Here is a 13,013-nt window from a genome sequence, read left to right as displayed (position 1 = left end):
AAGTTATGGGCAAAAATCTCAGTTTAACTGTGATGTCAGCCAGGGTTGCTGTAAATTGGAACACGCAGTCCATAATATTGGCATTTCTTGTGTCTTGGACGCAAAAGGCTTTTTGGATTCCTATGTTGTGCTTGCAGGTAGCTGTTTAATTACCTCGCAAACTGAAAGTGACAAGTGGGGTTAAGCAATTGGTTCACGTCTGTCTGTCTGTCTACAAATGTGGACAACTTATTTAAATTTAATATTATATTTTGAACCCCTGGTGTTGGGCTAGCGGCTAGGGTGCCGGCTTAGGATCCAAGGATCCTGGGTTCGAATCCCGGTCGATCGCTGAATTAACGCCAGGGGGGCTGACTCAGCCTGTCATCCTTCCGAGGTCGGCTAATTGAGTACCAGTTCACTGGTAATTCCCTGTTTGTCGTTAAAGGCGGCAAAAAGGGTTGGCGTCAGGAAGGACATCCGGCCGTAAAACATTGCTTCAAAAAGGGGACCGAAAAACAACAACAACCACGGTTCCCGAAAAAGGCCAACCCCAGCTTTGCGGGGAAAAATGGCCTCTAAAGGTGGTTATTTTATATATATATATTATATTTTGAACCCGAATCGGAACATTAATCCGTAAATAAACAGTTCTTTGGCTGTGAATTTTTAACGACCGCACGTGCACAGAGAAGAGTGAGTTGATATTGTTACGTTTGTGGGGGTATGGGATGAAATACCATCATAGAGGCAGAATTGTATTGGTGCAGCATGGACCGTGGATGCGTAGGAGGCACCCCAATGTATTAAGTAGGGAAACAGGTGGTTAAGATTGTTTTTGCGTCTTCACATGGGGGGTGAAGCTATGTTAACTAGGTAGGGATTAAAGTTAGTTTCCCCACGTTTGTGATTGCCTCCTGTGGCTTTTCCCTATGTTTTGTTTTTTGACAAGGCCGGCCATAAAACCCTTGATACAACAATAACAACAACGTCACATTAACTATTCATTCGCTCTTCCCTATCTTCCTCTAAATACTAAAGCTACATTGCCCACACTGTTCTCATTAAAACTCACCACATTCTGCTCTCATTACCCCTCCCTTTTTCCTTGTTTGTCTTCCCATTGCGGGATTGGCACATGTCCATCGACGCGTGCCGAGGATGAGTCAGAGGTCTACCATATACTTTGCTCAACCTCTTTGTGCTCTTTACTTCCTCTCTATATTTTTTCCTTAATTGTTCTGTTGGAGGCATGTCTTTTGTACAAATAAATAAGTAAGAATGCCTTCGTGGGAAATAATTGGTACGGGTAAGATAAGATCTGCTCTTTTGTGCCTTTCTTGATGTTTGGTTATTGTTTGATGTGCTTGTAAATTTGTGCCCCATTATTATTGAATCTTGTGTGCTTCTAAATACGTACCTGTTCTTTGGTATGTGGTTTTCCATCCTGTCTGTTTTTGTTTAGTTTCCTTCAATGGCTTGATTTAGTGTGTGCTAACAGATAGACAGGATGTTTTGCCTCACCGATCGCTCATGCCACTAGCCATCGTGCACTCATGGTTCCGCTCAACGGTATAATAAATAGATAAATGGATTCTCTCACAGCACAGATCCTCATGGTGTCAGTGCATTTAACTTTGCCATGTCACATGACCTGACTCGGTTCATCTCAGCTTTGACTTGAGTTCCTGAACGAGTTTCTGAAAACAGGTATCCTTACTTCCTCCACCAAAGGTTGATGGAGGTTTTGTTTTCACCCTTTTTTTTTTTTTTGTATACTGAATCAAGGCTCGTGAAAGAGCTAACATTTACTTCACAAACAAATGAACCAGACAAACAAAATCTATAAAAAGAGGGAGCGGAAGACAAGATGGGGAGAGAAGGGGAAGCACACAAACACAACATTTGAGAGCAGGGAGATGTGTGGAAGGGAGCGGGCTTGGGGGGAGGAGGCATGGGAAGGGGGATGGGGGTGGGAGAAGTATAAAACACAAAGACACCAAGGACTTCCGAGACAGAAGTTGGTATTTCAAAAAAGTGGAATTGGGGTGAAATTAGCGGGGGTAGAAAAGATCAAGGTTTTGGATGGGGGAAGATAAGAGATGGTGGTGAACAGCTGTTTTAAAGACCTGGAGGGTGGAGTGGGATTGAAGAGAGAGGGAATTTGTTCCAGAGGCGGGAGAAAAGAGGAATGAAGGAGTGAAGGTGAGCAGAGAGTCTTGATTTTGGCAGTTTAACCATACGAGGGTTGCAGGTAGATCTTGTGCGACCTGTAGGAATATTTGCGGGACAGAGCCCAGACAGAGCAGGGGGAGCAAGGCCAGAGAGGAGTCTGTAGAAGACGGAAAGACCACCAACCTGCCTGCGGTGAGCGAGTGAAAGGCCATCAGAATCAGCTTCATCGCGGGAGATTCCAATGATTCTGAATGCTTTGGTTTCAACAGCGTGAAGACGAGCTAGGTGTGAGGTAGGAGCACCAGCCCAGAGGGGAGAGCAGTATTCCATTGAGCTGCGAATGAAAGCCTTGTATGTGGTGAGGAGCTCAGGTGTGCCAAGGAAGGATTTCGCACGACGGAGGATGCCCAGTCGACGACTGGCTTTGGAGGCCAGATTTGAAATGTGGTTTTCCCAGGAAAGATCATGGCAGATAGTGAGACCCAAAAGCTTGAGTGACAGAACTTCTTGGAGAGGATTATTCAGAAAGTGGATGGGAGGGTTGTCCAGTCGGTCTTTTCAGAGAGACATCGTAAGAGTGTGAGATTTGTCAGGATTGAAAGACATGTTCCACTTGTTTGCCCAGTCTGTGATTTTGTCCAGGTCTGCAGAGAGTGAGGAGGCTGCAGACTGTCGATCTGAGGGATGAAGAATGGAGCGACAGACAGTAGAGTCATCAGCAAAGAGATAGAGGGGATTTTCAAGAGAGTCAGAGATATCATTGATGAAGACCAGAAAAAGCACAGGTCCCAGAACACTGCCTTGTGGAACTCCAGCCTGAACAGGAAGAGGAGATGAGAGAAACCCATTCAGAGCCACACGTTGACTACGACTAGAGAGGAAGTCCGCCAGCCATGCGTGGAGATTTCCATGGATACGAAAAGAGGAGAGTTTGGTGAGCAGACCGGGGTGCCAGACCGTGTCGAAGGCACGTGATATGTCAAGGGAGACAGCTCTAATTTCCTGTTTGGCATTGAGGACCTCCATCCATTGTTGAGAAAGCAGAAGCAGCATGTCCAGAGTAGAGTGACCAGGTCTGAAACCAAATTGATGATCAGAGATCAAGCCATTGGAGAAGAGGAAAGATTTCATATCTGAAGCAATGATGGATTCCATGACTTTGCTGATAATTGGGAGAAGGCTGATTGGTCTGTAGTTGCTGGGATCTGTTTTTGCACCTTTTTTGTGCAAAGCGGTGATGTTGGAAGATTTCCAAGCAGATGGCAGACGACCTTGAGCAAAGGAGAGGGTGAAGAGAACAGAGAGAGGGAGTGAAAGAACGGAAGAACAGGATTTTAGGACCCGTGGGCTGATGCCGTCAGGTCCAGTTGCAGAATCAGAGTCGAGGGTTGACAGAAACTTTTCCACCTTGTCAGGAGGAAAGGACACAGAGTCCAGGAGCAGCTGGGTACGACTGGGTATGGTGGGTACAGAGAGGGATGGGTTTGGGACACAAGATTTAGAGGTAAACACAGAGTTGAGGCATTCAGCTTTTTCACGTGCGGAGTCAGCCGTGTGGCCATTTGAGGTGAGGGAGGGGAGGGAGGGGGGGGAACAAACACCCGAAACAGATTTGACCAGACCCCACCAGGATTTGGAAGAGGGAGACAGATAAGAGAGTTCGGTCCTGAGAACGGAGAGATATTGTTTCCGGGCTCTCCTGAGGGTGGACACACACTTGTTTCGGGCTTTGTGAAAGGAAATGAGATTTCCTTCCATTGGATTTGCTTTCCAGGAGACGAAAGCAAGTTGTTTCTGGGCAATAGCCTCACCACAAGATTCCGTGTACCATGGACGGGAGTAAGGATATGACAACTGAAGACGAGATGGGATAAATCTGTGCATGAGAGAGAGCAATTTACTTTGGAAGAATTCCCAGGATGAGTTTATGTCAGAGGCGGTAGAGATGGGAGACCAGTCCAGATGATTGATGGCTGCTTGAAGACCATGCCAGTTGGCCTGAGTGAAATGCCAGACTCGTCGATGCCGAGGAGGCTCTCTGAGAATGGTCAGAGAGATGTCCACTTTAACAAGCACATGATCAGATGGGCCGATTGGAGCAGAAGAAGAGCAGCAGACATTTTCAGGGAAGTTGGTCATAACCAAGTCCAGAAGAGAAGATGCTCCGTTGACTGAGATCCGGGTTAGGAAATTGACAGATTGTGTCAGTCCCAGTGAGTCACAGAAGTCCTTTGCTGAAGAGCCATGGCTGGTGAGAGAGGTACCCACACCCAGCCAACTGGCATGGTGACAATTGAAATCACCACGTATGAGGAAGAGAGAGTTGGGATGGGTAGATAGAAGTTGGTCCATATTATCAGACAGCGAGATGTAGATGGAGTCATCACTGTTTGGTAGACGGTACAACACACATATGAACAAAAGGTGGGAGCGAAGGGGAAGCCGTAGCCAAAGGTATTCCTGGGGGTGAGGTGGAGAGAGGGCAGTGCAGGGCGAGTGAGGAAGACAGTTTTTTAAATGAAGATAGCAACCCCACCTCCAGGACGAGGCTCAGGTCTATCATACCGGAGGAGGGAGTAACCTGGGAGAGATACCAAGGAATCAGAGACATCATGAAGGAGGAAAGTTTCTGTAAAGCAGATCATGTCTGGTTTGTCAGAAGCAACCTGTATGGAGAGATCAGTCAAGTTTGAGCAAAGGCCCCGGATGTTTGAGGTCCATACTGTTAAAGAAGAGGAAGGGGGAGCATCGGATACAGAACAGGGGGGGAGCGGTAGGGTAAGATGTGGAAGAGGAGGAAGAGGAGGAAGAGTTAGGGAGAGCTGTTGAAGGTGTGTCAGATTTCAGAATAGCTTGGAGAAAGGGAAGAATGGGGCGGACAAAAGGTTTGATGGTGATTGGGTGAGGCGCAGTGAGGTGTTATTTGAGGAGGGGGAAGAGTGAGGCAGAAGGTTGAGGGAGATGAAGGTGAAAGTTGGAAGGGGGAAGAAGTGGGGAGGATGCTTTGAGGAGGAGGGGTGAGAGGGGAGTCTAGGAGGGGAGGAGCGAGGGAGAGTCTCGGAGGGGAGGGGTGTGGGGGGAGTTTAGGAGGGACGGGGCAAGGGGCAAGGGGGGAGATTTGAAAGGGATGGGTGATGGGGAAGATGTGGAGGGGAGGGGCAAGGGGAAGATTTGAAAGAGATGGGTAATGGGGATGATTTGGAGGGTAGGGGCAAGGGGGTAGATTTAGAGGGGAGGGGTGATGGGGAGGTTTTGGAGGGGAGGGGTGATGGGGAAGTTTTGGAGGGGAGGGGTGATGGGGAAGTTTTGGAGGGAAGGGGTGATGGGGAAGACTTGGAGTGGAGGGGCAAGGGGGAAGATTTGAAAGGGATGGGTGATGGGGAGGATTTGGAGGGGAGGGGCAAGGGGGAATATTTGAAAGAGGTGGGTGATGGGGAAGATTTGGAGGGGAGGGGCAAGGGGGTAGATTTGGAGGGGAGGGGTGATGGGGAAGTTTTGGAGGGAAGGGGTGATGGGGAAGTTTTGGAGGGAAGGGGTGATGGGGAAGATTTGGAGGGGAGGGGTGAGATTGGATTTTGATAAGTGTATGATTAATGGGAAACGAACATTATTGCAAAATGAGTTTCTTGAGACCTTCGAGTCAAAAATACATTTGAGGACGCTGAAGGATGGGTGGAGTGCTGGAGAGTTTAGGGAATGTATGAAAGAGGCACTGTAAGAGATGGAATTTTTTTTTGGAATGAATAGATTTGGTGAGCAAGTCGAAAGCATCCTTTTATAGAAGAAGAAGAAAAAGGTGTTATAGTATACGACAGAATACAGTTCTTCAGGGGACAGTTTAAACATTTTTTTAACAACGTGGTCGAAGAATGAACGAACAAATAAGAACGAACAAACGGATAAGAACAGAGAAGGAATTGTTATTTTTTTTGTTTTGTTTTTTTGAGTTGAGATTTTAAAACAAGGAAGTATGGGGGTGAAAAGATCGGGAAAAACAGAGACCGAAAGTAATTGCAGCGCAATCAAAGAACCGCTAAGACAAAAACAAAGCCTCAAGCCAATATCGGACACGGTAGCCTACTACACTAGGCCTCAGAATATGCGACACGAACTAACCGACGATTCTGTACACAGGTATGAAAAACCAACACCGAGAATCCTATTAAAGACACGCCAATAGGTACACGCACCGAAAGAAAGATACAGTTTTGACAAAAACACAATTGTGAAAAATTACTTAACTTCGAAACCGTGCGCGTATGGACAGCTTTGAAGAGACGTGACCTCCAATCTTGCGCATGCGCAGACTCTCCAATGCGCATGTCACGAATGTCACCCTTGTCACAATGTCACATGTCATGTCACCCTTGTCTGTCTGTCTATTTGTTACTTGGCAAAAAATCCTTTTTTGACAGGTATATTGATCACTCCAGTTTGTGTGTTTGTCTGTCTGCTCACTTATACTCGTCTACAGGTCACAGTTTTAAACCGATCTTCATGAAACCACCAAACGGTAGAGTTGGTGATCTGACAGAATCGTCTTTATTTTTGATGTTAAAAGGTCAAAATAGGCCAAAGGTCAACCACTTTTATTTTCTAGAATCCCCAGTTTTCATCCGATTGACTTGAACCTTGAATAGGATTCACATATCAGCTAACTGAATTCAACCATCAACAATGTTTGACATCAACATCGGCCAAAAGGTCAACAATTCAAATTTCTAAAATCCTCAATTTTCATCTGATTGACTTGAAATTTGAAGAGGATTTTCATATTTACTGAATGAATTCAACCTCCAACTATTTTTATGTCAACATACGTCATAAGATCAACAAATGCCAAAGGTCAATCATATTCTTCAAATTTCTAAAATCCTCAATTTTCATATGATTGACTTGAAATTTGAATAGGATTTTCATATCGGTGAACTGAAATCAACCGCCAACTATTTTTCAGATCAGCATCGGCGATAAGGTCCACGACCTATTCGAATTTCTAAAATCCTCAATTGTCATCCAATTCACTTGAAATTTGAAGAAGATTTTCCTATCAACGAACTGAATTCAACCACCAACTACATTTGAAGTCAAAAGGATGCGCTGCTGAGTGCCATTCAATTTTATTTTTTTCATTATTTTTTTAATACAAAGTTGAGGCTCGTGTAATAGTTAACACACAAAATATATATAATAAAGGGAGCGGTAGACGAGAGGGGGAGAGAGAGGAAAGTACATATGCACAATAATAGTAGAGAACAGTGACATTGGTAGATTTGTGGAGGGGTGGGGGAGTGGGGATAAAATGCTATAAAACAAAAGGACATGACTGACTTTCAGGAAAGAAGTCAGAATTTGAAAAAGGTGGATTTGGGGTGTATTAACGGAGGTAGACAAGATCAAGGATTTGGATGGGGGAAAACAAGGGATGGTGGTGAACAGCTGCTTTTAAAGACCTCGAGGTAGGAGTGGGATTGAAGAGAGTGTGGGTGTTTGACTGTTTGTTCCAATGCGTGAGAAAAGAGGAATTAAAAAGTGAAGGTGAGCAGAGAGTCTTGCATTTGAAAGTTTCACCAGAAGAGGGTTGTTGGCAGATCTTGTGCCTCCTCAAGGAATATTTGGGGGACAGAGTACAGACAGGGTAGGGGGAGATAGGCCAGAGAGGAACCATTAGAAGACAGAAAGACCACCAACCTGCATGCAGTGCGAAAGTGAAAATCCCTCAGAATCGGCTTCATCATGGGAGATACCAATGATACTAAAAGCTTTGTTTTCTACAGCATGAAGTATGAGGCAGGAGCATCAGCCCAGAGGAGCGAGCAGTACTCCATTAAGCTGAAGATGAACGCCTTGTATGTGGTGAGAAGCTCAGTAGTGCCAAGAAAGGGCATCGCACAACAGAAGATGCACAGTCGGCGGCTGCCTTTTGGAGGCCAGCTTGGAAATGTGGTTTTCCCAGTAAAGATCATGGCAGATAGTCAGACCAAAAAGCTTGAGTGACAGCGGGTTTTCCAAACAATCTTTACGAAGAGAAATAGTGAGGGTGTGAGATTTGTCAGGATTGAATGACATGTTCAACTTGTTTGACCAGTTTGTGATTTTATCCAGTCTGCAGAGAGTGAAAAGGCTGCTGCTTGCCAATCTCAGGGTTGTAATATGGAGCGGCAGAGGGTGGAGTCATCAGCAAAAAGATAGAGAGGATTTTCCAGCGAGTTGGAGAGATCATTAATGAAGACAAGAAAATGCACAAGGCCGAGCACACTTCCTCGAGGCATTCAAGCCTGGACAGGAAGGGGAGATGAAAGAATTCCATTCAGAGCGAGACGTTGACTTTGACTGGAGAGGAAGTCCACGCCATGTGTGAAGATTTTCATAGATACCATAAGAGGAGAGTTTCATCAGCAGGGCGGGGTGCCTGACTGCATTGAAGGCACGACATATGTCAAGGGAAGACGGCTCTTAATTCCTGTTTAGCATTGAGGACCTCCATCCATTGTTGAGACAGCAGAAGCAGCATGTCCATGTCCATGGTAGAGTGGTCTGGTCTGAATCCAAAATGATGATCAGAGATTAAGCCATTGGAAAAGAGGAAGGATTTAATATCAGAAGCGAATATGGATTGGGAGTAGGCTGATTGGTCTGTAGTTGCAGGAATCTGTTTTTGCACATTTATTGTGTAAAGCGGTAATGTTGTCTGATTTCCCAGTATATGGCAGATGACCTTGAGTAAAAGAGAGGGTGAATAGTACAGAGAGAGGGTGTGACAGCACGGCAGAGCAGTATTTTGGGACCTGTGGGGTGATGCTGCCTGGTCCAGTTGCGGAATCAGAGTCGAGGTTTGACAGAAACTTATCTACCTTGTCGGTAAAGAAGGACACAGAATCCAGGAGCAGCTGGGTACGACTGGTTAACGTGGGTACAGAGAGAGATGGTTTTGGGACACAAGATTTTAAGGCAAACACAGAGTTGAGACATTCAGCTTTTTTACGTGCAGTGTCCAGTGTGTAGTAATTTCAGGAAATGGAGGGAATTGGAGGGCAACTAACACGAGAAACGTATTTGTCCAGATACCACCAGGACTTGGAGGAGGGAGACAAGTTTGAGAGTTCAGTCTTGCGAGTGGAGAGATATTATTTCCTGGCTCTGCTGAGGGTCGATACACACTTGTTCCGAGCTGTGTGAAAGGATATTTTGAGAAACTTTTACCGCCAGTAAATTCCAGAAATTTATTTTGATTAATTTTACAATCTTTATTTTATTTAAATTGAATTAAACACAAACACTGTTGAACACAAATCGCCTTATTTTTACTTCCACTATCCTCCAGTTTAGCAGTACTTCGACATGTTAAATAGGGTGGTGTATCACTGATACACTGTATCAGGGTCATGTAGCGGACTGTTTCAATGGTGCTTCACATCCGGAATTTTTGTTTTTAACAATGTTTAACTTCATTGTTATATTTAAATTGAAGTGCACATTCCATGGCGTAACATGATCGATGAACTCTAAAGATAGTTCTCAATCTCATTTACCTGCAAAAGACTGATGCTGATTTGTACACAGGTGATGTCCATCCTGTAAATACGGAAGGCAGACAACACAACAACGATTCATCTGTCACAGAAGATTCAAAATGTGCTTCAGCAAAGGAAGGTTCAGATGATATTCACATGACAAACAGAAGTGCCTCCTCTTTTGCAACTGGTGAGTGGAAACGTAAAAAAATTCACAAAAAATAACAAATCTTTTGTGTTGAGAAAATCTAAAATTTTCTGAAAAGTGTTAAATATTTTGCATTTTGATTTTGACAAAAAATAAAATGTGTTCTTTGTTTCTGTAGAACAATCCAGAAGTAAAATGGGACAAATGAGGTCCAGTCACAGCTTGACAGAAAAGAAGAAGCCTTTTTTGAAGAAACAATCACGAAATCAAGACTCACTTCCTGTAAAATACAAGTCTGGGCCTCGCAACACCAATATTAATATTAAATTAAACAAACACAAAAAGGTGCAAAAAAGGCGAATACGTTATAAGTGTAATGTATGCAGAATGGATTTTGCTTCAAAGAGTATCATCAAAATACACATGAGGATCCACACTGGAAAACACCCTCGCAATTGCTCTGTCTGTGATAAAGGTTTCTTCACAAAAATCAATTTGAATAAACATATGAAGATCCATACAAGAGAGCGTCCTCACAAATGCTCAATATGTGATAAAGGTTTCTTTCAAAAACGCAATTTGAAAGCACATATGACGATCCATACAGGAGAGCACCCTCACAAATGCTCGATATGTGATAAAGGTTTCTCTCAAAAAGGCAATTTGAATAAACATATGAGGATCCACACAGGAGAGCGCCCTCACAAATGCTCGATATGTGATAAAGGTTTCTCTCAAAAAGGCAATTTGAATAAACATATGAGTATCCACACAGGAGAGCGACTTCACAAATGCCCGATATGTGACAAAGGTTTCTCTCATAGCAACAGTTTGAAATTACATGTGAGGATCCATACAGGAGAGCGACCACACAAATGCTCGATATGCGACAAAGGTTTCTCTCAGAACGTCAGCTTGAAATCACATATGACGATCCATACAGGAGAGCGACCCCACAAATGCTCGATATGCGACAAAGGTTTCACTCGCAAAGGCAATTTGAAATTACATGTGAGGATCCACACAGGAGATAAACCTCACAAATGCTCGATATGTGATAAAGGTTTCTCTCAAAGTGGCGAATTGAAATCACATATGAGGATCCATACAGGAGAACGTCCATATAAATGCTCGATATGCGACAAAGGTTTCTCTCATAACTTCAGCTTGAAATCACATATGACGATCCATACAGGAGAGCATCCTCTCAAATGCTCGATATGCGATAAAGGTTTCTTTCAAAAATGCAATTTGAAATTACATGTGAGGATCCACACAGGAGATAAACCTCACAAATGCTCGATATGTGATAAAGGTTTCTCTCAAAAAGGCTATTTGAAATCACATATGAGGATCCATACAGGAGAGCGACCGCACAAATGCTCGATATGTGATAAAGGTTTCTCTCAAAGTGGCGAATTGAAATCACATATGAGGATCCATACAGGAGAACGTCCATATAAATGCTCGATATGCGACAAAGGTTTCTCCTATAACGTCAGCTTGAAATCACATATGACGAGCCATACAGGAGAGCATCCTGTCAAATGCTTGATATGTGATAAAGGTTTCTTTCAAAGAGGCAATTTGAAATCACATATGAGGATCCATACAGGAGAACGTCCATATAAATGCTCAATATGCGACAAAGGTTTCTCTCATAACTTCAGCTTGAAATCACATATGACGATCCATACAGGAGAGCATCCTGTCAAATGCTTGATATGTGATAAAGGTTTCTTTCAAAAAGGCAATTTGAAATCACATATGAAGATCCACACAGGAGAGCTGAAATCTGAAATAGCAGGATATGAAAAATTAGGTGAAGAAGATTTCGGAATTGAAGAAACCTGAATATGTACCAGTGATATTTGGAGCAACAGGGAATCTGGATGATCAAGAAAAGCCTAACAGTACTAATAAAGCATTCCAGGGAATATGACAACAAACAAACTACAGTGGAGGCTGTCAGAGGTTCAGTGGGGATTCTAAAACGAGCCCTTGGAACAAAGCTATAAGAATGAAGTTTCACAAACCAGTTCATGAATGAATGATCTTTTACTGAAAAAGGATCTGGGCGAACTTCCTTTATTTTTTTATTTTTTTTGGCCCTTTTTTGATTGTGACCAATGTTTAGGAATTTTGTTTTCTCATTGATTTAGTTGGTTTTTTTTGTCCCTTTTTGGTTATGCTCTGATGGGATCTTGCCATGGCAGTTTGAACATCAATTTTTACTCAATCTTAGCTGAAGTACATGTTTCATTGCCACGTGTGATATTAGCAGAACACCCTTGTTGTAAAATCGTTTATCAGAAGAAGACTCCTGCCTATGTTTTTCATGAAACTTGAATTTGTGAAGAGTTTCACAATAAAGAGAGGTCCTCAAAGCACAAATGCACCGTCTGTGTTTTTGTGAATATGTAATGGAACATTATGGACAATTATCAGTCAATGAAGAGTTTTGAGTGCGCATATCCCCAGAAGTAATCCTGATCTAACCAGTTGAAAACCTTGCACAACATTTACCATCATGGCATGACTGCACTTCATGACATCACTGATTGCTGCCAAGCACCTCGGTTATACAGGTCCTAACGTGGAAGAAAGGCCACACAGATTGTTGCCACCACATTTGTCTCAATATCAATGGTAATGCATTGTTAATGGAGGGAATTCCTTTGAACACAGACTTCTAAAGAAAGGAAGAGGGGAACGAACCTCTCCCCCACCCCCCCCCCCCCTCTCCAACAAACCCCAAAGTTGAGATTCAAGTCGAAGTCGATGTGGCCACTGGCCAGACCAAGAGGGAAGAATTATTCAAAAAAAAAAATCCAAAACCAGATCCCTGCAACGACAGACCAATCAGCCTGCTCCCAATCATCAGCAAGGTCATAGAATCCATCATCACATCACTCCCTGACTGACCCCAATCATCAGCAAGGTCATCGAATCCATCATCACATCACTCCCTGACTGACTCATTGACTGACTGACTTACTCAGTCACATACACACACACATTCACTGACACACAATCACTCAATCACTCACTGACTTACTGATTGACTCAATGACTCACTCAATGACTGACTCGCTGACTGACTCACACAACTCCCTAACTGACACACAACTCACTGACTGACCCACACAACTCAGACTGACTCACACAACTCACTGACTGACTCACACAACTCACTG

At 43.7% G+C, this 13,013-nt stretch overlaps 1 protein-coding gene across 1 annotated transcript in view; it reads left to right on the top strand.

Moving 5' to 3' along the window:
- LOC144894071 (uncharacterized) overlaps positions 1-12,210 on the top strand; it is a 54,455-nt gene extending 42,245 nt beyond the window's left edge. Inside the window, exons 4-5 of the mRNA XM_078785886.1 lie at positions 9,718-9,858; positions 9,995-12,210. Of these exons, the coding sequence (XP_078642012.1) occupies positions 9,718-9,858; positions 9,995-11,670 (1,817 nt within the window). The 3' untranslated portion in view covers positions 11,671-12,210. The remainder of the gene's footprint in view (positions 1-9,717; positions 9,859-9,994) is intronic.
- The last annotated feature ends 803 nt before the right edge of the window (positions 12,211-13,013 follow it).

The sequence above is a fragment of the Myxine glutinosa genome, chromosome 1, assembly GCF_964187855.1.
Source record: "Myxine glutinosa chromosome 1, kmMyxGlut1.1, whole genome shotgun sequence".
Lineage (NCBI taxonomy): Eukaryota > Metazoa > Chordata > Myxini > Myxiniformes > Myxinidae > Myxine > Myxine glutinosa.
The sequence above is the reverse complement of the archived record's forward strand: the minus strand, read 5'-3'. Positions and strand labels throughout refer to the sequence as shown.